At 41.8% G+C, this 27,793-nt stretch overlaps 1 protein-coding gene across 1 annotated transcript; it reads left to right on the forward strand.

Moving 5' to 3' along the window:
• Positions 1-1,878: 1,878 nt before the first annotated feature.
• On the forward strand, positions 1,879-27,793 carry pla2g4aa (phospholipase A2, group IVAa (cytosolic, calcium-dependent)). The gene is made up of 18 exons (XM_020462473.2): positions 1,879-1,972; positions 4,371-4,474; positions 4,805-4,889; positions 5,065-5,213; positions 5,429-5,542; positions 5,709-5,746; positions 5,878-6,022; positions 6,281-6,417; positions 6,733-6,958; positions 9,046-9,160; positions 11,340-11,477; positions 11,860-11,949; positions 15,187-15,252; positions 15,411-15,656; positions 15,937-16,121; positions 18,474-18,663; positions 26,291-26,448; positions 27,074-27,793. Exons 2-18 carry the CDS (start codon positions 4,442-4,444, stop codon positions 27,212-27,214), a joined length of 2,256 nt encoding a protein of 751 aa, XP_020318062.1. The 5' UTR covers positions 1,879-1,972; positions 4,371-4,441; the 3' UTR covers positions 27,215-27,793.

Below are 27,793 nucleotides of genomic sequence, written 5' to 3' on the forward strand. Positions count from 1 at the left end.
GATGTCTCAAGTTTGGAGGGAGAGTGCAATTGACATGCTGACAGCAAGAATGTCCACCAGAGCTGTTGCTAGATAATTTAATGATAATTCCTCTACCATAAGCCACCTCCAACATTGTTTTAGAGAATTTGGCAGTGCGTCCAACCGGTCTCACAACCGCAGACCACATGTAACCACGCCAGCCCAGGACCTCCACAACCGGCATCTTCACCTGCGGGATCGTCTGAGACCAACCACCCAGACAGCTGATGAAAATGAGGAGTATTTCTGTCTGTAACAAAGCCCTTTTGTGGGGAAAAACTTACTTGGGCCTGGCTCCCAAGTTTATGCCCTCCCATGGCTGTGCCCCTGCCCAGTCATGTGAAATCCATAGAGTAGGGCCTAATTCATTTATTTCAATTGACTGATTTCCTTAAATGTAACTCAGAAAAATCGTTGAATTTGCTGCGTTTATATTTTTGTTCAGTATATATAAATCATTGGTTGTGACTGACTGACTTGTATGGTACAGCTATAGACGATATTTATAGTTTAACTACCGCGAGAGTTGGACTAAACTATTTGAAGCTACATGATGAGTTTTGACTTGCATTTCACTGTTAGTTTAACACAAAATATGTACCTTTTCAGTCAATTAAATCGACTGTTTTTTTTCGATTAAAGTACTGATGATGGGTGTACTGTTGTTTGTATGCGTGCTGCGTGTAGTTACTGTGATTGGAACCCTAAAACTGGCTACACTAGCCCAGCTACTTCCCAAACCGTTGCGTGACCACAGTGCTTGACAAGTAGGAGCGAAGAAACTGTCCCTTGACCGGTGTTGCCGTTCATTATTGTATCAAGGTGACATCTAGATGAGTTATTTTTGTGTAGGCTACTACTAATTCTTGAAATAAAACCATGGGAGAGAAAAAAAATGGCCACATACCACCGGCGACACCGTGACTACAGCTGCCCAGAATGAAGCACTTTACATCAGCAAGCACCTCGATACAGCACCGGTGCATTAGTTATTCGTACCAACTTGCATTCTCATCGAAAAAAAAATCATGGGAGGGGAAAAACTGTCAAAATAAAATAATTGGAGTGAAAACATTGGCTAACACCAGTGAACCCGTGAATTCAGCTGTCCAGAAGGAAGCACCTCTATACCACACTGGTGCATTAGTCATTCTCACCAATTTGGCTTCTCGTGCTCCCCGATAGCAGTGGCCTTAGCCAATTGACATGTCACTGTGACGTCCATATGATTAGGATATTAGCTAGCTGTCATCACAGATGAATGGGGAAACCCTAGATATCATATTAAATGACTAGAGGGGCGGGGGTGGGCTATGTTATAATCCTCTTCAAAATTCCAGAATGAGGCTAAATCGCAGCCATATTGGTCAGGGGGAAATCCAAAACCAGTCTACGGGTGAATTCATAATTGCATACAGTGTGTCAGAGTGCGCTCTGGGTCATTCATGCATTCCAAAGCGAACGCGTTCTGGGAGCAGAGTGTTCTGAACTTACAATGGCAGCCAAGCAACCAAGTTAAGACATGACTGAGAAGAACACCTCACTCTGACCATTTTACTCGCCCTAGCAGAGTTCGTTAGGCTGTTTTCATGTTATCTAGAACGTTACGTGACTGTCACTGTGCTGCTGGCAACAATTTAATTACGTTTCTTTACTGATGTTTAATGACACCATTCATATTCAACGAGTGTTGCGCGTTGGTAAATTCATCCTTTATTCGGTGCTTTGGAACACTGACAAGAGTGCTCTGAAATCAGAGTAGAAAGCCAGAGTTAGTTTACGAACGTACCCGAAAACGTCCAAAATCTCGCGGTACTTCAATGGTAAAGCTCATCCGTAGCTTTCTACCATGTAGTCACAACATCCAAGCAGTGCTCGAGGGCAGTTTCACACTGGCAGTGCACTTGAAGGAATGCGGTAAACTTGTCTCATGACTTGACATTCGTTAAAGGTGAGCTTATATTTCGATTAAGAACTTTACTCAAGTAATGATGATAATGATAGCCTACATTTATAACACATTATGAAGTTCGTAACTTCTTCAATATTTACCTTTTAAAAGTGAGAGTAGTTGGTTGGCTACCTGTCCACATCAGTTCTGCCGGTGCGCTAGCCCTGTATATGCGCGGATGCACGGCGTCCTATATGGTGCTAGTGGTGCCCAAGTTTTGTTTATGGCAGTGTTTTAGTGTAAAATAGGCTTCTGCGAGTAGCCTAGTCGATAGAAAACTGAGAGTAATTTTAAAAGAGTTAAATCGACGTAGGCTATAGACCAAATTCTTTAAAACTCATCACTACACTTTTACAAATTTTTTTACATTTTTTTTTTTTTTTTACTACAGGCTAATATTCAGTAGTATGCCTTTTTTTTGTTTAGACTAGATAATGTAAACAATCATACAGTGGTGGAAATAGTAGCTAATTGTCATACTTAAGTAAAAGTAAAGATACCTTAAAGTAAAAGTGAAAGTCACCCAGTAAAATTATACTTGAGTAAAAGTCTAAAAGTACTTGGTTTAAAATATACTTAAGTATCAAAAGTAAATGCAATTGCTAAAATATACTTAAGTATCAAAAGTAAAAGCATAAGTCGTTTCAAATTCTTTCAGCTGTCATTGTAGGCAGTCATTGTAAATACGAATTTGTTCTTAATTAACTGACTTGCCTAGTTAAATAAAGGTTAACATATTAAGCATACCAGAAGGCACACTCATCTGTTTTTTAAATGTACAAATAGCCAAGGGCACTCTCCAACATTTAGACATCATTTACAAACTAAGCATGTGTGGTTAATGATCCACCAGGTCAGAGGCAGTAGGGATGACCAGGGATGTTCTGTTGTTAAGTGTGGGAATTGGACCATTTCCCTGTTCTGCTAAGCATTCAAAATATAACAAATACTTTTTGGTGTCAAGGAAAATATATGGAGTAAAAAGTACAATATTTACATTAGGACTATAGTGAAGTAAAAGTAGTCAGTACTAAAGTACATATACCCTAAAAGCTACTTAAGTAGTACTTTAAACAATTTTTACTAAAATACTTTTTACATCACTGAAATCATAGTAGTCAGCAGCACAAAAAAGGTGTGTGTTAATTACATGGTAGTGAGCTAGAACGGTAAGGTAGGCCAACTACCATCTAAATGTATGGTCTTAGTGCTTGCTATGGATGGGATCTAAAAAAGGACATTGAAATATTTCAAATTTCTGCTGAACACAGTGTTGCATATCTCCAAATCTAACTGAGAATTGGGCAGGCTGTGATAATGGAGAGAATGTAGAAAATGTATCAGTCAGTTCAAATAAACTAATTGCATTGCTGTAACCTATTTTTTTGTTGACCCAAATCAAATATGGATTCAACGTTTCTGTATCATGACAAGAACTTACATATTGTACAAAAGCACTACTGTAATTTTTATTTATATTTTTTTTATTTCACCTTTTTTTAACCAGGTAGGTTAGTTGAGAACAAGTTCTCATTTGCAACTGCGACCTGGCCAAGATAAAGCATAGCAGTGTGAACAGACAACAACACAGAGTTACACATGGAGTAAACAATAAACAATAAACAAGTCAATAACATAGTAGGGGGGAAAATAATCTATATACAGTGTGTGCAAAAGACATGAGGAGGTAGGCAATAAATAGGCAATAGGAGTGAATAATTACAATTTAGCAGATTAACACTGGAGTGATAAATGATCAGATGAACATGTGCAGGTAGAGATACTGGTGTGCAAAAGAGCAGAAAAGTAAATCAAATAAAAACAGTATGGGGATGAGATTTTTGCAATTCGTTCCAGTCGCAGGCAGCAGAGAACTGGAAGGAAAGGCGGCCAAATGAGGTTTTGGCTTTAGGGATGATCAGTGAGATACACCTGCTGGAGCGCGTGCTACGGGTGGGTGTTGCCATCGTGACCAGTGAACTGAGATAAGGTGGAGCTTTATGATGTTTATGATGTAATGTTTGAAGGTGTAAACTGAAACATGTCCTGGAGGTCAATATGATTTCATGTTCAGGTAGCCTACCAGTTAGCGAGGCGACTCAGTAACTGGAGGGTTGCTAGTTCAAATCCCAGGTCAGATGGGAAAAATCTAGCGGAAAGTGAGCTGGCAACCTTAGCTTTGCTGGTATCAAATCCATGATGCCATTGCCTGCTCTTCCCCCACACCTCTCCAAAAATATGTATTGTGCCTTTCGGAGGGGTTGGGTTAAAAGTGGAAGTCAAATTTTGGTTGGACCTTGTGTAATTGACCAATAGTGATCTTAATTTCTTCTCCTGAACATTGATGTTGTCAGTGTCCTGTGTTAGTAAAATGTGTTTCCTATCCAATTTTATTCAGAAGGGTCTTCCAAATCTAGAGGTTGACTGGACACCTGATTCCCTCAAAGTACCGTGATTGGCTCCTGAAAGATGTCTTCTATAGATCCCTATCAGTACATTGTGGTAAGTAAACATCATGTTGTCATTGTCAGGACATTATAGACGGACAAATCATTTGACATGTTGTATGTCCTGTTATCAAATTGTTACTGTGCTAAATGAGTCACACACAGCTAATCAAAGAGATAGATGAAGACATGTACACACACACATACGTCAGTGTTACTGACTGTATTAGTACTTCAGGCTGTTGTTTAAGCTGGTTAAATTCTATGAATGTTCTGCTTGAGCTATTGGATATATTTTGTCCAGTCATTTGCATCCAGTCTGGACGCCTCCCATCTGGGAAACAGAATGACTTACTGGAAAGTCTCTGTTGTATTGCTTCTGCAGGTGGAACACCAGTATTCCCATAAGTTCAAAGTGACTGTGGTACGAGCTGAGAAGGTGACCAAGGGTTCTACCCTGGGAGACTTTTGTGAGTTCCTCCATGTTCAAGATAACTCACTGTGTCCACATTACAGTGTTGTGGGTGTGTTTGAGAGATGAGGTGATACACATAGAAGTGATGTTGTTTTCTCAGTGCCTATGGTTTTTCTCATGTTTAATCACACTGTCTGTGTGTGTGGTTGTGTGTGTATTTCTAAGAACAGTGGACACTCCAGACCCCTACGTGGAGTTGTTCATCCCAACCACTCCAGACTCAAGAAAAAGGACGCGGCACATTGACAATGACATCAACCCCATATGGAACGAGACCTTTGAGTTCATACTGGACCCCAATCAGGAAAACACTCTAGAGGTTAACACATTGCACTACACTTTGAACTGAGCTACATTACACTACATAACCCAGCAAGCTATGGATAGACACCTTCAAGCATGATGTATTCTTTCTTTGCAGTAAGATAGTAACTTCAGTTATACTTTTGCTTTCAAGAAACCCTATGTTGGGAATCATCTATCAAGATAAATGTATTTTTTTGTATTTCATTGTTTGTGAATTTGCTATTTCAGTTGACATTGATGGATGCGAACTATGTCATGGATGAGACCCTGGGAACGGCCTCGTACTCCATTGCTAAACTCAAAGTGGGACAACCAGAAGTGGTTCCATTCCCCATTGGCAAGGTAGGTCAGTCTTATTCAATTTTACAGATTGCATAGAAAGCACAAGACAGTTGATGTTGTCCACATTGCCTCCATCAAATACATACTGTGTCACAGCACTAAACCCTGTCTAAAAGCCCAGTCCTTGTCAATCTCAACAAAAACTTCCTACATCTTGTTTCCCCAGTTAACCAAGGTGTACTTGGAGATGTCGTTAGAGGTGTGGTATGTATAACTGACAATGGGTGCTTCAATTAGTTTTTCATTTTTAGCCAGGAGCATTGACGTCATTCTCTTTGTGGAGATTTAATCTAAAGCTTACTGACATATCCGTTTGTCTCCATCATCTCCTCCAGTTCATCCACAGACCTGCGGTTCAGCATGGCCCTGTGTGACCAGGAGAAGCTGTTCAGACAGACACGCAGAGACCGGGTGATGCTGGGCATCAAGAAACTACTCAACATGGAGAAAGGACAACACCTCCCCACCTCATTAAGAGAGGTACGACCATAAACATAGTAGAAACTGAGGCCTTCTATGCATTTTTCGGTGTATCTCAAGTGTCAAATAGAGAATGGAGTTTTATTGCTGATTCAAAAGGGAGATATACAGACAAAATCAGCTAAGTTGATTCACAATGACAGTAGTGATCTCTGACACGTGCCTTGTCATTTTGTGTATGTTTGTGTGCATATTTGTACGCCCGCACATGTGTGTGTGCATGCATGTGTGCCTGTGTACGCGTGTGTGTCTATGTAGGTCCCTACAATCGCCATCGTGGGGTCAGGGGGAGGGTTCAGAGCCATGGTGTGTTTCTCTGGAGTGATGAAGGCTCTGTATGAGTCTGGAGTTCTGGACTGCGCTACCTACGTGGCTGGACTTTCTGGATCTACCTGGTTAGTAGGAACACTGCTTTCATTCCACTGTACTTATAAGATCATTGGAAAGCAACATACTTCAACTGTTTATAACTACCATTCCTATGCTAGCACGGAAACTGACCAAGTAATGACGTTATTATACACAGAAAGTGATTGTGTCCCCTTGTTCCTTTCTCTCGCTCTCTCTCTCGCTCTCTCTCTCGCACTCTCTCTCTCTCTGTCTCTCTCTCTCTCTCTCTCTCTCTCTCTCTCTCTGTCTCTCTCTCTCTCTCTCTCTCTCTCTCTCTCTCTCTCTCTCTCTCTCTCTCTCTTTCTCTCCCCCCCCACCAGGTACATGTCTACGCTGTACTCCCACCCTGAGTTCCCTAAGGGTAAGGGTCCAGGGGAGATCAACCAGGAGCTGATGAGGTGTGTGAGCAGTAACCCACTAAGGCTGCTGCTGCCCCAGAACATCAAGCGCTACATCAAGGCCCTGTGGAGAAAGAAGGCTGCCGGGCAGCCCGTCACCTTCACCGACATCTTCGGCATGCTCATCGGGGAGACGCTCATGCCCGGGGTGAGATATGGGTGCGATATCAGCAAATGTGATATCAACAAAGTAATGATATTAGTGTACCGTCTTCAATACCAGCCATTGTGTTCCTTTGACCGAGGTCCTAACCAGCCTTTATTATCAGTCAATTACATCTGTGTTTCTTCTTACTTCATTTGCACACACTGTATACAGATTTTTCTATTGTGTTATTGACTGTACGTTTGTTTATCCCATGTGTAACTCTGTGTTGTTGTTCTGCTTTGCTTTATCTTGGCCAGGGCGCAGTTGTAAATGAGAAGTTGTTATTAACTGGCCTACCTGGTTAAATAAAGGTGAAAAAAAACGGTGACTTTGTCACAGAAGATGATCCAGCACCGCTGACAGACGGTTGCATTTAGGGATACCACTTTGCCATTGTCTGGCTCTTATTGTTCTTTGTTCACTTGTATTATCTGAGTGTTTCACACACGGTCTGTCCAGTGGCTTTACTACTGTATCTATGACGTGAAGGATTTTGTGCTCCCGAGTGGCGCAGTGGTCTAAGACACTGTATCTCAGTGCTAGAGGTGTCACTGCAGTACCTGGTCCGAATCCAGGCTGCATCACATCTGGCCGTGATTGGGAGTCGCATAGGGCGGCACACAATTGGCGCAGCGTTGTCTGGGTTTGGCCGGGGTAGGCCGTCATTGTAAATAAGAATTTGTTCTTAACTGACTTGCCTAGTTAAATAAAGGTTCAAATATATATATTATATTTTATATATATATATTCTGATCAGATGCGATTGAAGAACAGTCCATCAGAAGGGAAACCCACAATGTTATGTATACGAACTTCGGCTGGGCGATATGGCCTAAAAATCATATCTAGATTTTTTCAAATTCATGGGCGATTCAAAAAAGTATATATATATACACACAGTACCAGTCAAAAGTTTGGACACCTACTCATTCCACGTTTTTCTTTATTTTTACTATTTCCTACATTATATAATAATAGTGAAGACATCAAAACTATGAAATAACACATATGGAATCATGTAGTAACCAAAAAGGTGTTAAACAAATAAAAATACATTTTCAATTTGAGGTTCTTCAAAGTAGCCACCCTTTGCCTTGATGACAGCTTTGCACACTCTTGGCATATAACATATATTTTGATTTGTTTAACCCTTTTTTGGTTACTACATGATTCCATATGTGTTATTTCATAGTTGATGTCTTCACTATTATTCTACAATGTAGAAAATATAAAAGAAAAGAAAAGAAATCCTTGAATGTGTAGGTGTGTCAACTTTTGACTGATACTGTATATATTTTTTTATTTTAAATGTTTTCTCTATATAAGCTTTGGAAATATGCCCTTTTTTAAAATCTTTCCCTCTTGTCCGTCTGTTCACTTTGTTTAGATGTTGAAGTCAAGTGGCCTACCTGGATAAGATTCTTATTTCTCAGAATGAGAACGAGTTGCCAATTTCTTATGTAACTGATTATTTTTATGCTCATTGCACATTTATAAAACAGAGACTAGACAACTAGGACACAACACTATGTGGCTGCGCTCGACAGAAACTGAGCAATCATTTTCCATAATCATGTTCATTGATACTCCTGTTTTAATAGGGTCTGCTCCTTTCTAAATTTTGGGAGTTGAGACAAGGCTATCATTAGAAGGGGAATCGACAGATTCTGTTGAACTAAACTTCAAAAGCAAAGAGTGAGTTTGAAAGTGCTTGTTATCAGAGCAGAAGAAGTGATATTTTGTCTTTGTTGTTGTGAGTGGCACGGAGAGGGGCTTGGAATTAATCATATAAATTGGAATTAATCATATAAATTCTATAGATCGTCCAGCCCTACTACAAACCTCTGTTATGACTCTATTAGGACAGGGAACTCATGGTGACAGAGTCAGTGAGGTGCTTACATTTGATATAGAAATGTAGGAATCCATACACAACTATATCCATACAGGCATACACAACGATATCCATACAGGCATACACAACTATATCCATACAGGCATACACAACTATATCCATACAGGCATACACAACTATATCCACTTCACTTTTTGGGGAGTGTAAGAACAACCTCTCTCTCTCTCTCCAGAGGATGGACTTCAAGCTGAGCCACATGCAGAAGACTGTGAGCGAGGGTCAGAGCCCAATGCCTCTCTTCACCTGTCTGCACGTCAAGCCAGACGTCTCAGAACTCATGTTCGCTGGTAAGACCGAAAGGAAGACTCAATTTTAATGATCCACGTGTTACTAATGGGTTATTTTCTAACGCATGCATCATACTACCAGTTTAGAACAGATGGAAGGAAGTTCAAGCAAGGCATCTTTTTCAAGTACACTTCTTAAAGTGGTCTAACGCCTAGATGAGTCACCTCCCACGCTTTCGGTTGAGCAGATCCAGCTACAGGACTCATGTCTGCCTGAAATGAAGGGAAAGATAGGCAGACAACTTTGAAGCAGAATGCATCTTTGGAGCGGTACACTGCATGGCATTCCCATTGTGGAGCCATGTGTCAATGTGAACATATACTATGTTTATGGCTGCATTTGTTTAATTGTATTTACTTTCCTGGATAATATGCAAATGACCCAGTGAAACAGAACTGACTTTGGTGTTGGTTGGTTCCATCTGTCAATGTGTCACAGCTCCTTATCTGATGGGTTACCATTTACATCACTGTTTCTCAACCCTGGTCCTCCAGTACCCCCAACAGTAACCCTGGTCCTCCAGTACTCCCAACAGTAACCCTGGTCTTCCAGTACCCCCAACAGTAACCCTGGTCCTCCAGTACCCCCAACAGTAACCCTGGTCCTCCAGTACCCCCAACAGTAACCCTGGTCCTCCAGTACCCCCAACAGTAACCCTGGTCCTCCAGTACCCCCAACAGTAACCCTGGTCGTCCAGTACCCCCAACAGTAACCCTAGTCCTCCAGTACCCCCAACAGTAACCCTGGTCCTCCAGTACCCCCAACAGTAACCATGGGCAACTAATCATCAACCCCTCAATGAGCTGAACAAGGTGTTTTTGTCAAGGGCTACAACACAAATGTGTACTGTTGGGGGAACTGGAGGACCAGGGTTGGGAAACACTGACCCAAGGATGTAGCTAGTTAACTCTAACAGAAACTGTGGACCATGCACTGTTGTCTATCGTTAGTCACCCAATATTGGAATCATGGCATCAAGCAAATTAGATGTGACTTTGGAATCTTTGAATGAATGAAAGTACAAACAAATTAACGAATGAATGAACCAAGTTAATTTCTGAATGACTGCAGGCATGCATGTAATTATTGTCATCTTTGCATTTGAGTCTGAGCCATTTGAATACAGGGTATGGTAGTGTTTACCCAGGACTAGTGTCACGTCATAACGTTTGTGTTTGTGTGCTGTGTGTGTACGCGCCTGTGGGTGTGTGCACTGTGTGCGTGTTTGTATGCGGGTGTGGAACATGTGGAATTATTGCGCAAACATTCCCATCGGTGTCAGTTTCACTAGTACAGATACTCACGCTGACCCATCTCTGTCTGACTCTGTCATCAAGGGAAACTGAAATAGACACAACAGTGAGTGACATTAGTTCTAAAAAGGAGAGGACACACCTTAAAGATTCAATGGTTCACAGACACTTAGGTACAGATTGTAGACATGACAATGGTAATGCCCTGAAGTATTATGACTTGGAGCTGCGGCCAAAATATCACATCACAATATTTTATTTGCAATTTTGACAGTATGCCTGTATTTTATGTTTCTAAATAAAATGTTCTAAATGATTAGTGCATGACTCTAGAATGGCAACAAATCAATTCTATTTGATTTTAATAGGCTTTTTCCATGCTGACGGTTTTGTTCTCAACTAAATGAGGACAAAATGGACAGTGAAAGTAGTCAAAAAAAAATTGTACTGTATAAAAATAAAATTTTATAGACTGTATTGTAAAAAAAAGAAATATCGGTATGTGGGTACATACAGGAATACCGATATTCACAATATATCGCCGAGCCTTACTGGGAGTCAATTCATCAAAGTTCTTGTATGGTTAAACATCAATGGGAGAGCTTCAATGTTTGGGTATTAATTATGATATTATAGTAAATTGCTTTGCATTGTAAGCAAGGGCCCGAATGTGATATGGTTATAATAACCTTGTATTGGGTTAACTCAGCTAGTTTCCACCATTGGAAGGATTCCGTGAGCTTGATACACAGTAGCAGCCATTTGAGCTAAAACACTGTCCCAACAGTAATTGGAGTGAAGCTGATTATACAGCTGTCAGTCTGGTGTCACAAGGCTATTTCTACAGTACAAAACCACTTATTGTCTGTATCATTATTAGTAATAGATGTGTCATATTTCTCCTATTGTGTGTTTTGACGAGCAGACTGGGTGGAGTTTACCCCGTACGAGATTGGCATGGCCAAGTATGGTACCTTCATGTCCCCGGGCCTGTTTGGCAGTAAGTTCTTCATGGGCAGCGTGGTGAGACAGTACGAGGAGAACCCCCTGCATTTCCTCATGGGTAAGACTGGCTGCACATTCAGTACAGATGTAGGATCTTAATTTGAGCCTGGAAAATAATCATGCAGCAACAGGAAATGTGATTTATTATGCAGATTATAATTAATGGGCATTTTTGTAGGGGTTGATGTCATGTCGGAAATTTCAAAGTGGAAATTATAAACATCAGAAGCCTTTTTAAACCTCAAATACACTATGTTTAAACATTTCCTGCATTGCAGGAAAGTTCTCCTGCAACAAGGTGATCAAATTAAGACACTATACACAGTACGATATGCACCTGAGCTTTCATACAGGCATACATACATGAGCACAAACTCACAAACATAGACTAGATACGCATTTCACTACATACACAAAGTTGTCTGCTGTGTCTCTTCTAGGGGTGTGGGGCAGTGCTTTCTCCATCCTCTTCAACCGGGTCATGGGGGTCAAAGGGACCACTGGAGGTAGCACCATGGAAGAGGAGCTTGGTAAGATTCTGACAAACCATCGTACAAAACCTACCTTTGTCTCTCTGTCTCTTTAAATGCATGTTCTGTGCGTGCATACGTGCGCGTCATGTTTTCTGTTAGGAAAATGTGGCGCAGGACATTTGACCGGCAGCATTTTAATTGACCATACATTTGACAAATGTACTATATGCATTGTGTGTGTAACCTGACTAGGGTGTCTACCCATGGTGCTCAGAATGACAAATCACATTTAGATTATGGTAATTCATCTTAACAGAACATGCAAATCGAGGATAGAACAGTGTGGGTCCTTACTGAATTCTGATGCACATTGCAGATGTTAGAATAACTGCCACATATACTTTTCCTCAACCGACAAGATGAGTAACAAGCAGCAAAATCACTAACCTATGTCAATCTACTATCTCCCATAGTAGTAAAGTTTACATATTCTATTGGTCAGCTTGTTATTCTGTGTGAAAAAGAAATGGCCTATTCCAAACACTCTGGGCCAGTTTTTGGATGATAGATCCCAAATTCATACAACCAGGTATCAAACTCATTCCATGGAGGGCTGAGTGTCTGTGGGTTTTCACTCCTCCCTTGTACTTACCTGATTAGTTAAAGGTCACTAATTACTATGGACCTCCCCTCACCTGGTTGTCTAGGTCTTAATTGAAAGGAAAAACCAAAAACCTGCAGACACTAGGCCCTCCATGGATTGAGTTTGACACGCCTGCAGTAGGCCTAGGCTACAAAAAACAATTTTTTAAAGCAATGAGGCTGATGCAAACGATCAGAACATTTAGCTTAAAATGTTACTAAACTATTATTTATTCACATTTGTAAGCGCAGTAATGCGCAAAAGGCAGTAGGCTACGTGCGAATGTTCGTTCCATAATGCAGTTAGCGGGAAAACACTGTTGTCAAAAACTCTAGCTGGCTGTTTATAATGTTAGCTTTGGGCAACAGGGTTAAGTAGCTGGCTAGCTATTTATTTTCATGACCTGAAGTTCAATTTCAATAGGCAAACAACAAGTGGCTACCTAGCTAATACTTACTCACAAGGATTCCTAAATCATTGCTAAGACTAATGAAAATGACTGCTGTTTTTACTGGTCATTGTTTTCAGGCTGTTTTTTTTGGTGCTAGCTAGGTACCCCAGAAGTTGCGGTCAAACAAATAATGTTTTATTACCATATTGTAAACACATCGTTTGTGGCTGGTGTTTGCTTGTTTGCAGGCTTTTTGTACGGCAGTAATAGTAGTGGTGGCGCTTAGCTTACACGTGCAAATTCAGAACACACAACATTCTATAATAGAACTGTGTTATTTGTCGTGTCAAATTAAAAGCTTATTTAATGCGTCAAATAGTATTATTTTACTTTTTTTTTAAAACAAATTTTACCCCCTTTACTCCCCAATTTCGTGGTATCCAATTGTTAGTAGTTACTATCTTGTCTCATCGCTACAACTCCTGCATGGGCTCGGGAGAGACAAAGGTTGAAAGCCATGCGTCCCCCGAAACACAACCCAACCAAGCCGCACTGCTTCTTAACACAGCGCGCATCCAACCCGGAAGCCAGCCGCACCAATGTGTCGGTGGAAACACCGTGCACCTGGTGACCTGGTTAGCGTGCACTGTGCCCAGCCTGCCACAGGAGTCTCTAGTGCGCGATGAGACAAGGTTATCCCTACTGGCCAGGCCCTCCCTAACCCGGACGACGCTAGGCAGATTGTGCGTCGCCCCATGGACCTCCCGGTCGAGGCCGGCTGCGACAGAACCTGGGTCTCTGGTGGCACAGCTAGCACTGCGATGCAGTGCCCTAGACCACTGCGCCACACGGGAGGCCCGACATTTATCATTTTTGATACACTAAGATCCAAAAGGCGTTTCATACTATGTTGTGAAGCTAATAGCAGTGGCGCTATTACTGTGTAACTCCGGTAGTGCAACATGTGTACCGGTGCTCGAAAAGTTGCAGGCTTTTGACATAGAACGGTTGATTGTCAAGGGCATTGAATTCCATTATCTTGGCGTTAATAGATTTCGCCTTTGCGTTGTCTCGCTGAAATGTTCTTACTCTTTCAAATGACTGCTCGACTTGTTGACTGCTCGATCCACACAGCAGGCATTGTGGGCTAGGTTAGGAATGCTGTGTTGCACGTGTAGCCCAAAAGTTTACGTGGCGTCATTACGTCATGTACCTACGTTATATAGGTATTTACGTCAGCTTTGACATTGGTTTTGCACATTGGCGTTAAACTAGACATCGGGCCAATACCGATGTTGTCATTTTTAGCTAATATCGTCCGATTCCGATATGTTCACCGATATATCGTGCATCCCTAGTTTCAAACAATTAAGTATTCCCTATGTTTTCAAAATGAATACTGCCTTCAGCTCATTGCAAAGTGGTGTGTGACATGCTGAAGCCTGCCTACTGTTGCCTATGTACATTTAAATGGCAAATGCGCTTCAATTACCAATTGAATAGGCTAAAAAGCGTTATTTTGTGATAGGATTTTTTTCTTCTCCCGGACAATTGTCCGGCGGCAGATTTATTTATCGGATTTTTATTTATTTATTATCCAAAAGAAAATGGAAACCGTGGTGTGTGTGTGTGTGTGTGTGTGTGTGTGTGTGTGTGTGTGTGTGTGTGTGTACGTGTGTGTGTGTGTGTGTGTGTGTGTGTGTGTGTGTGTGCGTACCGTTATGTGCAGTTTCTCGATGTCCAAATATAGATGTAGCAGTGGATAACCCTACTTCCACTGAATATCAGCTCATTGAGTCATAATCAAGTTGCTAATTGAACCCTTTTACCATTGACACAGCATTTACCGGTTTACCTTCAGCCAGGTTAAAGGTTACACGATTGACAGTTTCTCAAATAAACAAAGTCACGTAGAACACTTGGGTAGCAGATAGAAATGATAACAACTTCCTCTTCCAGACCTAATGTGAAAGCAACTCTAATGGCACTTTAATGTCTTGCAAATACTAGCTGTTGGTAAGCACATTCACTGAGAACGCCATGGTAGTTCACAGTCACACCAATGTACAGTACTCTGGACAGTACTCTGAATGTTGTTGTGAAACTCCACAGGGAATGAGGAAGTCCAGTCAGCAAGCTCATACTGTGGATAGTGAGTCAGTTCAAGTTTTATTGTCACATGCTAGAGTACAGTGAAACGATTAAGTTGGATACTGAGTGAGGGTTTGGTTTTCACATGAATATTGTCACTGTTTTTCAGAGCAAATAAAGCCTCAGCACATTGTGGGTGAGGAGACGCAGGAAAATGAGGACGAGCCAAGAAAAGGTACGGTCTACGAAAGAGAAAGGGTGTGTTGTGTGTCTTAGGGCTTTGGTAGTGACATCCCCATTTCCCCCCTCTCCTCATCCTCCTTTCATCCTCCCCTCCTCATCCCTCTCTCCTCATCCCTCTCTCCTCATCCCCCTCTCCTCCATCCCCTCCAGCGGGTGGAACAGAAAACCAGGAGGCAGAGGAAGAGCTCCAGCGTAATGCCCAGGCCAGCTGGACCAGCAGGATGTTCACCTCCCTGGTGGGGGAGTCCACCCTCTTCAACACCCGTGAGGGCAGAGCCGGAAAGGTGCACAACTTCATGCTGGGGCTCAACCTCAACTCCTCCATGCCTTTCTCCCCCTTCAACAACAGATCATACACACACCACAACTTGGAGGAGGAACAGGACGCCGTCACAGGTCTGAGATCAGTTTAACGGGGGGTTTGAGTGGGTGGGTCAGCGGGTTAACAGCCAAAGGGTTAACAGTCTGTAACAAGTCTATCACCATGATTGTCTAAGATTGGAAACCTGTTAGACTGTTCAGACCCATTAACCCATCTCTATGTAGATGGGTAAAGGAATACATCAACTATCAAATCAAGGCTTTGAATGACTATTATAGACTATTTGTGAGAATGGGTGATTGATTTGATAGATGATAACATTATTTATTGTCCCCTTACTGCGGTCCTCCTCAGACCCAGATGAGTTTGACCGCATCTACGAGCCGCTGGACGTGAAGAGTAAGAAGATCCACATAGTGGACAGTGGTCTGACCTATAACCTCCCGTACCCACTCATCCTGCGGCCGCAGCGTGGCGTCGACCTCATCATCTCCTTCGACTTCTCAGCCCGCCCCAGTGACTCCAGCCCTCCCTTTAAGGTGAGCAACGCACACACATTCAAGCACGCACACACAAACACATGCAGATAGGCACACACGTATGCGTTCTCTATATACAAACATACTGCACATACATACACATTTTAAATACTTTATTTGATTCCACAAATTACATTACAGTCAAGAAGGATTCAAACATTTCATAGGTCATGGATATATGGACACTTTGGATACAGAAAGCAGTTTTTCTCCACCCAGCAAGGCTGCCCATGACAGCTGACACGGCGCAGTACCTTGCTATCTGCTTTGCCTTTTTCCTGTGCAGGCCTGCAATCTGAAGGCCACTTACTGTCAGCCTATGTACAGTGCATTCAGGAAGTATTCAGACCCCTGCCCATATTCCACAGCCTTATTCTGAAATTGATTTTTTTTTAACAATGTCCTCATCAATCAATCTCAGGTGCGTCCTGTTTCCATTGATCATCCTTGAGATGTTTCTACAACTTGATTGGAGTCCACCTGTGGTAAATTCAATTGATTGGACATGATTTGGAAAAGCACACACCTGTCTATATAAGGTCCCACAGTTGACAGTGCATGTCTGAGCAAAAACCAAGCCATGAGGTTGAAGGAATTGTCCATAGAGCTCAGAGACAGGATTGTGTCGAGACACATATCTGGGTAAGGGTGCCAAAAAAATTCTGCAGCATCGAAGGTCCCCAAGAGCGCAGTGGCCTCCATCATTCTTAAAACGAAGAAGTTTGGAACCACCAAGACTCTTCCTAGAGCTGGCCGCCCGTCCAAACTGAGCAATCCGGGGAGAAGGGCCTTGGCCAGGGAGGTGACCAAGAACCTGATGGTTCTCTGTGGAGATGGGAGAACCTTCCAGAAGGACAACCACCAATGCAGCACTCTACCAATCAGGCATTTATGGTAGAGTGGAAGCCACTCCTCAGTAAAAGGCACATGACAGCCCGCTTGGAGTTTGCACCTAAAGGACTCTCAGACCATGAGAAACAAGATTCTCTGGTATGATGAAACCAAGATTGAACACTTTGGTCTGAATGTCAAGCGTCACTTCTGAAGGAAACCTGGCACCATCCCTACGGTGAAGCATGGTGGTGGCAGCATCATGCTGTGGGGATGTTTTTCAGCGTCAGGAACTGGGAGACTAGTCAGGATCAAGGGAAAGATGATTGGAGCAAAGTACAGAGATCCTTGATGAAAACCTGTTTTAGAGCACTCAGGACCTCAGACTGGGATGAAGGTTCACCTTTCAACAGGACAACGACCCTAAGCACACAGCCAAGACAACGCAGGAGTGGTTTTGGGACAAGTCTCTGAATGTCCTTGAGTGGCCCAGCCAGAGCCCAGACTTGAAACTTAACCTCTCTGGAGAGACCTTAAAATAGCTGTACAGCGATGCTCCCCATTCAACCTGACAGAGCTTGAGAGGACCTGCAGAGAAGAATGTGAGAAACTCCCCAAATACAGACGTGCCAAGCTTGTAGCGTCATAACCAAGAACACTCAAGGCTGTAATCGCTGCCAAAGGTGCTTCAACAATGTACTGAGTAAAGGGAATAATTATGTAAATGTTATATTTCCGTTTTTTTATATATTGGCCTAAATTCCTAAAAAACAGTTTTTGCTTTGCCATTATGGGGTATTGTGTGTAGATTGGTGAGGGAAAATGTTTTTTTTTTAATCAATTTTACAATCAGGCTGTAACATAACAAAATGTGGAAAAAGTCAAGGGGTCTGAATACTTTCCAAATGCACTGTACGTGGCTGAGACTCCCAAATATCCACACTACAAGTTTGCACTGATAACCAAGGCTGTTCAGGCGTGACAGGAGGTGCTGCTATTTCAACAACTTGTCAGAAAAGACCTTCTCCATGTAGGAGTCAAAAGAACAACGCATTCGCAAAATGAGCACCTCCCTCCGGGGCTCCCCCCACAACAAAATCTCTTATTTGGTTTGCAAGGAAACACATCATCAACATCAAACCAGCCTCCTCTGACAATAGAATGGTTGTGAATAAGCACTGTTACTGTCTGTCTCACCTCACTAGCTATCAGGTTGACGAGGCGGTCATGTCTAACTATGTATAAGTCCTTGTATGAACGGCAACCATTAACAACATGTGAAACAGACTCTTTCATTTGACTCATGTTATACAACGTGATACAAAATGGATTGGATATACAAGCTCATTTTAGTTCTGCACAACAATATATTTAGACCAAGATTTACTCTGTTTTACAAAGACATTTGAGAATGTAATACATCTATATGACATACCATTTTTTACGACAGTGTGTGTGTGTGTCCGTTTATTGACTGTTTTCTGTCTGTTCTTCAATCTACTGTTCTGTGTGTGTGTCAAGGAGCTCCTGCTAGCTGAGAAATGGGCTCGCATGAACAAGCTTCCCTTCCCAAAGATCGACCCCAAAGTGTTTGACCGTGAGGGCCTCAAGGAGTGTTATGTCTTCAAACCCCGCAAGGAAGACAAGTGCTGCCCCACCGTCATCCATTTTGTACTGGCCAACATCAACTTCAGGGAATTCAAAGCTCCCGGTGAGGACTGGTGAAACTGGGATACTACTGTATGGCTGTAGGATCAGGGAAAACTAGGCTGCATCTGAAATGGCATCCTATTAGTGCACTACTTTTGACCAGAGCCCCTTGGCCAAAGGTAGCGCACTATACAGGGAAATGGAGTCCATTTTGGACACACCCTAAGCCTTGGTTTAAGGCCCATAAACTACAATGTGTTATAATGTGTTATAGGCTATAACTTTGTCCCAGAGTTTTTCATGGTGAGCTTAGATGGTTGGGAAAAATTGAAGGTCCTAGTTATGATCTATAGACGGGTTGCCTGAAAACAATGCTGAAGGCCGTGTGTTGTTGTTGTTAGCTAGACACAATGACAAAAAGTTGCCATTCGGGAAATCGTAGGCGGCTCGTTTCAACTAGTTGTCTCTTGTTATTGATACCATGTCTTATTTTGAGGTGTTTAACTCAAAACACATTTTATTTGTCACATGCGCTCAATACAACGGGTATAGACTTTAACGTGAAATGCTTGCTTACGAGCCATTCTCAACGATGCAGAGTTAAAAAATAATTATAAATAGAAAAATAGTAACACACAAAATAAAATACACAAGAATGAAGCTATATACAGAAAATACCAGATCAATGTGCAGTGACATGAGTTATTTGAGGTAGATATGTACATAAAGGCAGGTTAAAGTGACTAGACATCAGGATAAATAATAATAAGAGTAAAATAAAGAACAGAGTAGCATCATCAAATATTGTGTGTGTGTGTTATGTGCATGTGTTCTTTGTTTCTGGCCATTTTGAGCCTGTAATCAAACACACATGCTGATACTCCAGATACTAAACTAGTCTAAAGAAGGCCAGATGTATTGCTTTAATCAGGACAACAGTTTTCAGCTGTGCTAACATAATTGCAAAAGGGTTTTCTAATGATCAATTAGCTTTTTAATATGATAAACTTGGATTAGCAAACACAACGTGCCATTGAAACACAGGAGTGATGGTTGCTGATAATGGGTCTCTGTACGCCTATGTAGATATTCTATATATAAAAAAAATTGTTTCCAGCAACAATAGTCATTTACAATATTAAGAATGTCTACACTGTATTTCTAATAATTTTGATGTTATTTTAATGGACAAAACATGTGCTTTTCTTTCAATAACAAGGACATTTCTAAGTGACCCCAAACTTTTGAACAGTAGTATATATATATATATATATATATATATAGTTGAAGTTGGAAGTGTACATAGACCTTAGCCAAATACATTTATACTCAGTTTTTCACAATTCCTGACATTTAATCCAAGTAAAAATTCCCTGTCTTAGGTCAGTTAGGATCACCGCTTTATTTAAAAAAATTGAAATGTCAGAATAATAGTAGAATGATTTATTTCAGCTTTTACCTACACTCAATTAGTATTTGGTAGCATTGCCTTTAAATAGTTTAACTTGGGTCAAACGTTTTGGGTAGCCTTCTACAAGCTTCCCACAATAAGTTGGGTGAATTTTGGCCCATTCCTCCTGACAGAGCTGTGGTAACTGAGTCAGGTTTGTAGACCTCATTGCTCGCACACGCTTTTTCAGTTCTGCCCACACATTTTCTATAGGATTGACGTCAGGGCTTTGTGATGGCCACTCCAATACCTTGACTTTGCTGTCCTTAAGCCACTTTGCCACAACTTTGGAAGTATGCTTGGGGTCATTGTCCATTTGGAAGACCCATTTGTGACCAAGCTTTAACTTCCTGACCGATGTCTTGAGATGTTGCCTCAATATATCCACATAATTTTCCTCCCTCATGATGCCATCTATTTTGTGAATTGCACCAGTCCCTCCTGCAGAAAAGCGCCCCCACAATATGATGCTGCCACCCCCGTGCTTCACGGTTGGGATGGTGTTCTTCGGCTTGCAAGCCTCCCCCTTTTAACTCCAAACATAATGATGGTCATTATGACCAAACAGTTCTATTTTTGTTTCATCAGACCAGAGGACATTTCTCCCAAAATTACGATATTTATCCCCATGTGCAGTTGCAAACCGTAGTCTGACTTTTTATGGTGGTTTTGGAGCAGTGGCGTCTTCCTTGCTGAGTGGCCTTTCAGGTTCTATCGATATAGGACTTGTTTTATTGTGGATATAGATACTTTTGTACCTGTTTCCTCCAGCAACTTCACAAGGTCCTTTGCTGTTCTGGGATTGATTTGCACTTTTTGCACCACAGTACGTTCATCGCTAGGAGACAGAACGCGTCTCAATCCTGAGCGCTATGACGGCTGCGTGGTCCCATGGTGTTTATACTTGCGTACTATTGTTTGTACAGATGAACGTGGTACCTTCAGGTGTTTGGAAATTGCTCCCAAGGATGTACCAGACTTGTGGAGGTCCACAATTTTTTTTCTGATGTCTTGGCTGATTTCTTTTGATTTTCCCATGATGTCAAGCAAAGAGGCACTGAGTTTGAAGGTAGGCCTTGAAATACATCCACAGGTACACCTACAATTGACTCAAATGATGTCAATTAGCATATCAGAATCTTCTAAAGCCATGACATAATTTTCTGGAATTTTCCAAGCTGTTTAAAGGCACAGTCAACTTAGTGTATGTAAACTTCTGACTTCAACTGTATATACAACGCAACATACAACAGTTTCATCGATTTTAATGAGTTACAGTTCATATAATTAAATTGGTCAATTGAAATAAATTAATTTTTCCCTAATCTATGGATTTCACATGACTGGGCAGGGGCGCAGCCATGGTTGGACTTGGGCGGGCATAGGCCCACCCACTTGGGACACAGGTCCAGCCAATCAGAATGAGTTTTTCCTCACAAAAGGTTCTTTATTACAGACAGAAATACTCCTCAGTTTTATCAGCTGTCCAGGAGGCTGGTCTCCGCAGGTGAAGAAGCCTGATGTGGAGGTCCTGGGGGCTGGTGTGGTTACACTTGGTCTGTGGTTGTGAGGCCGGTTGGACGCACTGCCAAATTCTCTAAATTGACATTGGAGGCAACTTATGGTAGAGAAATTAACATTACATTCTCAGGCAACAGCTCTGGTAGGGATTCCTGCAGGCAGCATGCCAATTGCACGCTGTGGCATTGTGTTGTGTGACAAAACTGCACATTTTAGAGTGGCCTTTTATTGTCCCCATAACAAGGTGCACTCGTGTAATGATCATGCTGTTTAATCAGCTTCTTGATATGCCACACCTGTTAGGTGAATGGATTATCTTGGCAAAGGAGAAATGCTCACTAATGGATGTAAACAAACAATTTTGTGCACAAAATTTGAGAGAAATATGCTTTTTGTGTGTGAAACATTTGTCATCTTTTATTTTAGCTCATGAAACATGGGACCAACACTTTACATGTTACGTTTATATTTTTGTTCAGTATAGTATTGCGAGTATGCATAGAGTCAGTGCAAGATAGTCTGGGTAACCATTTCAAATCAAATTGTATTTGTCACATGCGCCAATGTAGTATAGTAGACCTTACAGTGAAATGCTTACTTACATGCCCTTAACCAACAATGCAGTTTTAAGAAAAATAAGTGTTAAGTAAAAAATAGAAAATAGAAGTAACACATTATTAAACAGCAGCAGTAAAATAACAATAGCGAGGCTATATACAGGGGGTACTGGTACAGAGTCAATGTGCTGGGGCACTGGTTAGTCGAGGTAATTGAGGGTAATATGTACGTGTTGGTAGAGTTGAAGTGATGCATAGATAATAAACAGACAGTAGTAGCAGCAGTGTAAAAGATGGGTCTGGCCCTTTGATTAGCTGTTCGGGATTCTTATGGCTTGGGGGTAGAAGCTGTTAAGAAGTGTTTTGGACCTAGACTTGGCGCTCCAGTACCACTTGCCGTGCGGTAGCAGAGAGAGCAGTCTATGACGTGGGTGGCTGGAGTCTTTGACAATTTTTAGGTCCTCCCTCTGACACTGCCTGGTATAGAGGTCCTGGATGGCAGGAAGCTTGGACCCAGCGATGTAGTGGGCCATATGCACTACTCTCTGCAGTGCCTTGCGGTCGGAGGCTGAGCAGTTGCCATACCAGGCAGTGTTGCAACCAGTGCTCTCGATGGTGCAGCGGTAGAACTTTTTGAGGATCTGAGGACCCATGCCAAATATTTTCAGTCTCCTGAGGGGGAATAGGCTTTGCTGAGCCCTCTTCACGACTGTCTTAGTGTGTTTGGACCATGATAGTTTGTTGGTAATGTGGACACCAAGGAACTTGAAGCTCTCAAGCTGCTCCACTACAGCCCCGTCGATGAGAATGGGGGTATGCTCGGTCCTCCTTTTCCTGTAGTCCACAATCATCTCCTTTGTCTTGATCACGTTGAGGGAGAGGTTGTTGTCCTGGCAACACATGGCCAGGGTTCTGACCTCCTCCCTATAGGCTGTCTCAACGTTGTTGGTGATCAGGCCTTCTACTGTTGTGTCATCGGCAAACTTGATGATGGTGTTGGAGTCGTGCCTGGCCATGCAGTCATGAGTGAACAGGGAGTACAGGAGGGGACTGAGCACACACCCCTGAGGGCCCCCATTTTGAGGATCAGCATGGTGGAGGTGTTGTTACCTACCCTTACCACCTGGGGGCGGCCTGTCAGGAAGTCCAGGATCCAGTTGCAGAGGGAGGTGTTTTGTCCCAGAGTCCTTGGCTTAGTGATGAGCTTTGAGGGCACTACGGTGTTGAATGTGTAGTCAATGAATAGCATAGGTGCGTAGGTGTTCCTTTTTTCCAGGTGAGAAAGGGCAGTGTGCAATAGAGATCGCATCATCTGTTGGGGCGGTATGCAAATTGGAGTGGGTTGAGGGTTTCTGGGATAATGATGTTGATGTGAGCCATGACCAGCCTTTCACAGCACTTCAAGGCTACCGACGTGAGTGCTACCGACGTGAGTGCTACGGGTTGGTCGTCATTTGGTTAACTATTTATTTATTAACTACTTAGCAGTTTCATGGCTATCATGTCACGACTATACTAATATAGCAAAAATCCATTAGCTAGCTAACCAACAACTGTAACGATGTATTTGAAAGACAGCAAGTGCTCATTGTGCAAAAGTATTTGTTTATTATAAAAATTTGGAGAAGAAATATAGCTTACATGTTGCCATCAATCCTTTGATATTGAGCCAACCACGTCTGTTTTGCCTTAAGGGTTGCGACACACATCGGTTTTGTTACTTAAAACTTGTTAGGGCTGCAATCCCGTTATGGGATGATATGACAGCAGCCAGTGAAAGTGCAGGGCGCCAAATTCAAAACAAAAGAAATCTCATAATTAAAATTCCTCAAACATACATGTATCTTATACCGTTTTAAAGGTAATCTTGTTGTTAATCCCACCACAGTGTCCGATTTCAAATATGCTTTACAGTGAAAGCACCACAAACGATTATGTTAGGTCACCACCAAGCCACAGAAAAACACAGCCATTTTTCCAGCCAAAGAGAGGAGTCACAAAAAGCACAAATAGAGATAAAATGAATCACTAACCTTTGATAATCTTCATCAGATGACACTCATAGGACTTCATGTTACACAATACATGTATGTTTTGTTTGATAAAGTTCATATTTATATAAAAAATCTGAGTTTACATTGGCGCGTTACGTTCACTAGTTCCAAAAACATCCAGTGATTTTGCATAGCCACATCGATTCAACAGAAATACTCATCATCAATATAGATGATAATACAAGTTAAACACATGGAGTTATAGATATCTCCTTAATGCAACCGCTGTGTCAGATTTTTTTTAAACTTTACGGAAAAAGCAAACCATGCAGTAATCTGAGACGGCGCGCAGAAAATTAATCAAATTAGCCGCCATGTTGGAGTCAACAAAAACCAGAAATTACATGATAAATATTCCCTTACCTTTGATGATCTTCATCAGAATGCACTCCCAGGAATCGCAGTTCCACAATAAATGCTTGATTTGTTCGATAATGTCTGTTATTTATGTCCAAGTAGCTACTTTTGTTAGCGTTAGGTACACATATCCAAATGCTTGTGTGTTTGGACAAAAACTTCGGACAAAAACTTCAAAAAGTTATATTACAGGTCGAAGAAACATTTCAAACTAAGTATAGAATCAATCATTCGGATGTTTTTATCATAAATCTTCAATAAAGTTCCAACCAGAGAATTCTGGTTGGCGGAACGCAGGGCGATATCATGTGGAATGCACATGACTAGGAAATGGCTCTCTGCCAGTAAGCTGACTCATTCAGCTTGTATTCAGTCCCACAACACAGTAGAAGCCTCATTCAAGTTTCTAAAGACGGTTGACATCTAGTGGAAGCCCTAGGAAGTGCAACTTTATTCATATCCCAATGTGAATTCAAGAGGGCCTGAGTTGAAAATCGACCAAACTCAGATTTCTCACTTCCTGTTTGGATTTCTTCTCAGGTTTTTGCCTGCCATATGAGTTCTGTTATACTCACAGACATCATTCAAACAGTTTTAGAAACTTCAGAGTGTTTTCTATACAATACTAATAATAATATGCATATGTTAGCAACTGAGACTGAGGAGCAGGCCGTTTACTCTGGGCACCTCTGGGCACCTTTCATCCAAGCTACTCAATACTGCCCCTGCAGCCATAAGAAGTTTTAACGACCCATCTGTCTATTGCTACATTAATGACTGCAATGGCTTCATCATCTTCCTCTATTCCATGAATGGGATTTATGTCAGAATTGGTGGATGTTGTCATGGTAGCTAGGTGAAATCCCACTGGTGACTTCATTTGGATCTTTCCCTATCACTAGGGAAATGAGAAGAGGAAACAACTACTGTTTATTGGGACATAGGCCTACAGTATACGTGGAAAGGACAGCAGGGCTGTTTAAGCAATAAGGCACAAGGGGTTGTGGTATATGGCCAGTATACCACGGCAAAGGGCTTGTTTCGCACTGCGGAGTCCCTGGATACAGTCCTTAGCCAAGGTATATTGGCCATATACCACAAACCCTCAAGGTGCCTTATACCTTTCATAAACTGGTTACCAAATTAAACTGTTGTCTCAAAGAAATGTTTAGTCTGCTGTTTAAAATTAAACTTTCTCACATCACATATTTACACCTCCAAGGTAACTGCTCATCAGATAAACTGGCTTCTCTTACCTAAACTTTACTGTCTTGTTATCAACTTAAAACTTAAGTATTACTGTAAAGACTTATCTCATGACTTAAAAAGGGTATTTTAGGTATTGACTCGTTGTTCATTCCATCTCTATGGGATATGGCTTACCACATATCTGATTTTAAAAAATTCCACTATTGCAGAATTCCAACCTATTGTAAGACACTGTTGTTTAAAAATGTAGGATGCCCACTCTCCTTCTCCCCTCACTCTCTCTTAACTTACTTTCAGCAAAATACTATCTTTGAGATTTTATCCTCTACCAATTCCACTCTATCTTTCCGTTTCAGTATCTGCCATTGTTTCGTCATCTCTACACAGACGCTGGAATTTATTTACTGACATAAGCCAGTCACCTTTGTCATTGTTTTTGTTTTTTACTGTCTTTCTGATTTATATTTTAGTGAGTGAGTTGTAAAGATTATATGTGCATTAAAATAACAACAACCACTCTTCTTTTCTATTATCCATCAGGAGTCCCTCGAGAGACGGATAAAGAGAAGGAGTTTGGTGACTTTGATGTCTTCGACGACCCCGAGAGTCCGTACTCCACGTTCAACTTCCAGTACTCCAACCAGGCCTTCACCCGCCTCCACAACCTCATGGAGTTCAACACGCTCAACAACATCGAGGTGCGTCTCACACACACACAAACAAGCAAATGCACGTAGTGATGCACGTAGTGATGGGCATTTTTTTTAAATTGACTGCGAGTACTCACATTATTTTATTTAGAGTACTCGAGTACTCAAATAATACAAATTTAAATTGAAAATTTAAATTAAGGCCCGCACTGGAAAATAATATGTGCCTATTTATCATTAGGCCTAACTTGTATGATGCTTGGCTTGGTTTCTTTTGTGTTGTGCCCTGCAAATGCACATGTACAAATGGAACACTCGAGTTAAAGCAAATGAACGTCCTCAATTTTTTTTTTTACTATTCTGGAACAAAATGTCACTTTCTCGTTTCCCCATCAAATCTCTGTGTATCTCACCACAGCCAGGTGTTGTTGACAGTGTGTAACTGCTGCTGTGATGGAGAGCCAGAATGTGATATACATGTGTTTATTATTAGCCTGTAGTATGTGATGTATGATCTGTATTTTCAGTGCTGTATTTTCTCTGTTCTGTTTCCTCTATCATCTTATGTTGGTCTCTCCCCCTCACCCATCTCTTTCTCTTTCTCTCCCTCTCTCTCTCTTTCTCTTTCTCTCTCCTTCTCTCTCTCCCTCTCTTTCATCTCTGTCTGCTGTAGGTGATCAAGGATGCGATAATGGACAGCATCAGCCAGAGACGGGAGAACCCCTCACGCTGCTCCGTCTCCATCTCACTCAATGAGATTGAAAACAAGAAGTTCTTGAAACGGAACGTTAGCTCAGCTAAGCTTCCCATATAACTTCACCAGAGACACCTTTCTATATCCATGACAAGTTTTTTGATAGAACAAAACGTTACAGCTCTAAGAACAGATAAGAATGGTAACCAACCTATCCTTGTAGCTGCAAGGCTTATCTCTGTTTGAATGGGATATAAAGCCTCACTTCAAGCTAGCCTGGTCTCAGACCTGTTTGTGATTTCTTGCCAACTCACGACAATGGCCATGGGAGTTTGAAAGACAGTACAAACTGATCTGAGACCAGGGTGACTTAAAGCAACTATGCAGCCTCTTCTTTTGAGCTCTGTATGACTATTGTTTGGGAGAGGATGCAGCACACCTTTTTCTGTATATTCCTGGCCTAGCATCTGGGGTGGTGTGGTTAATCTTTAAACGGGTCGCTCACTCTCTCACACACACAAGGACACACACACTCCGTCCCTTCATGCAGCAGGCAGAGGAGAGAGGAGAGATCACACCTGGGAATGCATGTTTGTGTGAAGGCCTGCCTAGCGATGCAATGTATCTCTGGCAGGGGTCAGTCGAGGCGTGGCGTTGTCAAGGGATGAACATTTACTTCTAAAACGGATTTTACTGACT

This window comes from Oncorhynchus kisutch, linkage group LG27 (assembly GCF_002021735.2).
Source record: "Oncorhynchus kisutch isolate 150728-3 linkage group LG27, Okis_V2, whole genome shotgun sequence".
In the NCBI taxonomy this organism is placed as follows: Eukaryota; Metazoa; Chordata; class Actinopteri; order Salmoniformes; family Salmonidae; genus Oncorhynchus; species Oncorhynchus kisutch.

Excerpts from the sequence above, each read along its gene's own strand:
- pla2g4aa (XM_020462473.2), top strand. The coding sequence starts at position 4,442 with ATGTCTTCTATAGATCCCTATCAGTACATTGTG. Across the intron at positions 5,543-5,708 it reads TTCCATTCCCCATTGGCAAG|TTAACCAAGGTGTACTTGGA; the intron begins GTAGGTCAGTCT and ends TTGTTTCCCCAG. Across the intron at positions 11,478-11,859 it reads CCCCCTGCATTTCCTCATGG|GGGTGTGGGGCAGTGCTTTC; the intron begins GTAAGACTGGCT and ends TGTCTCTTCTAG.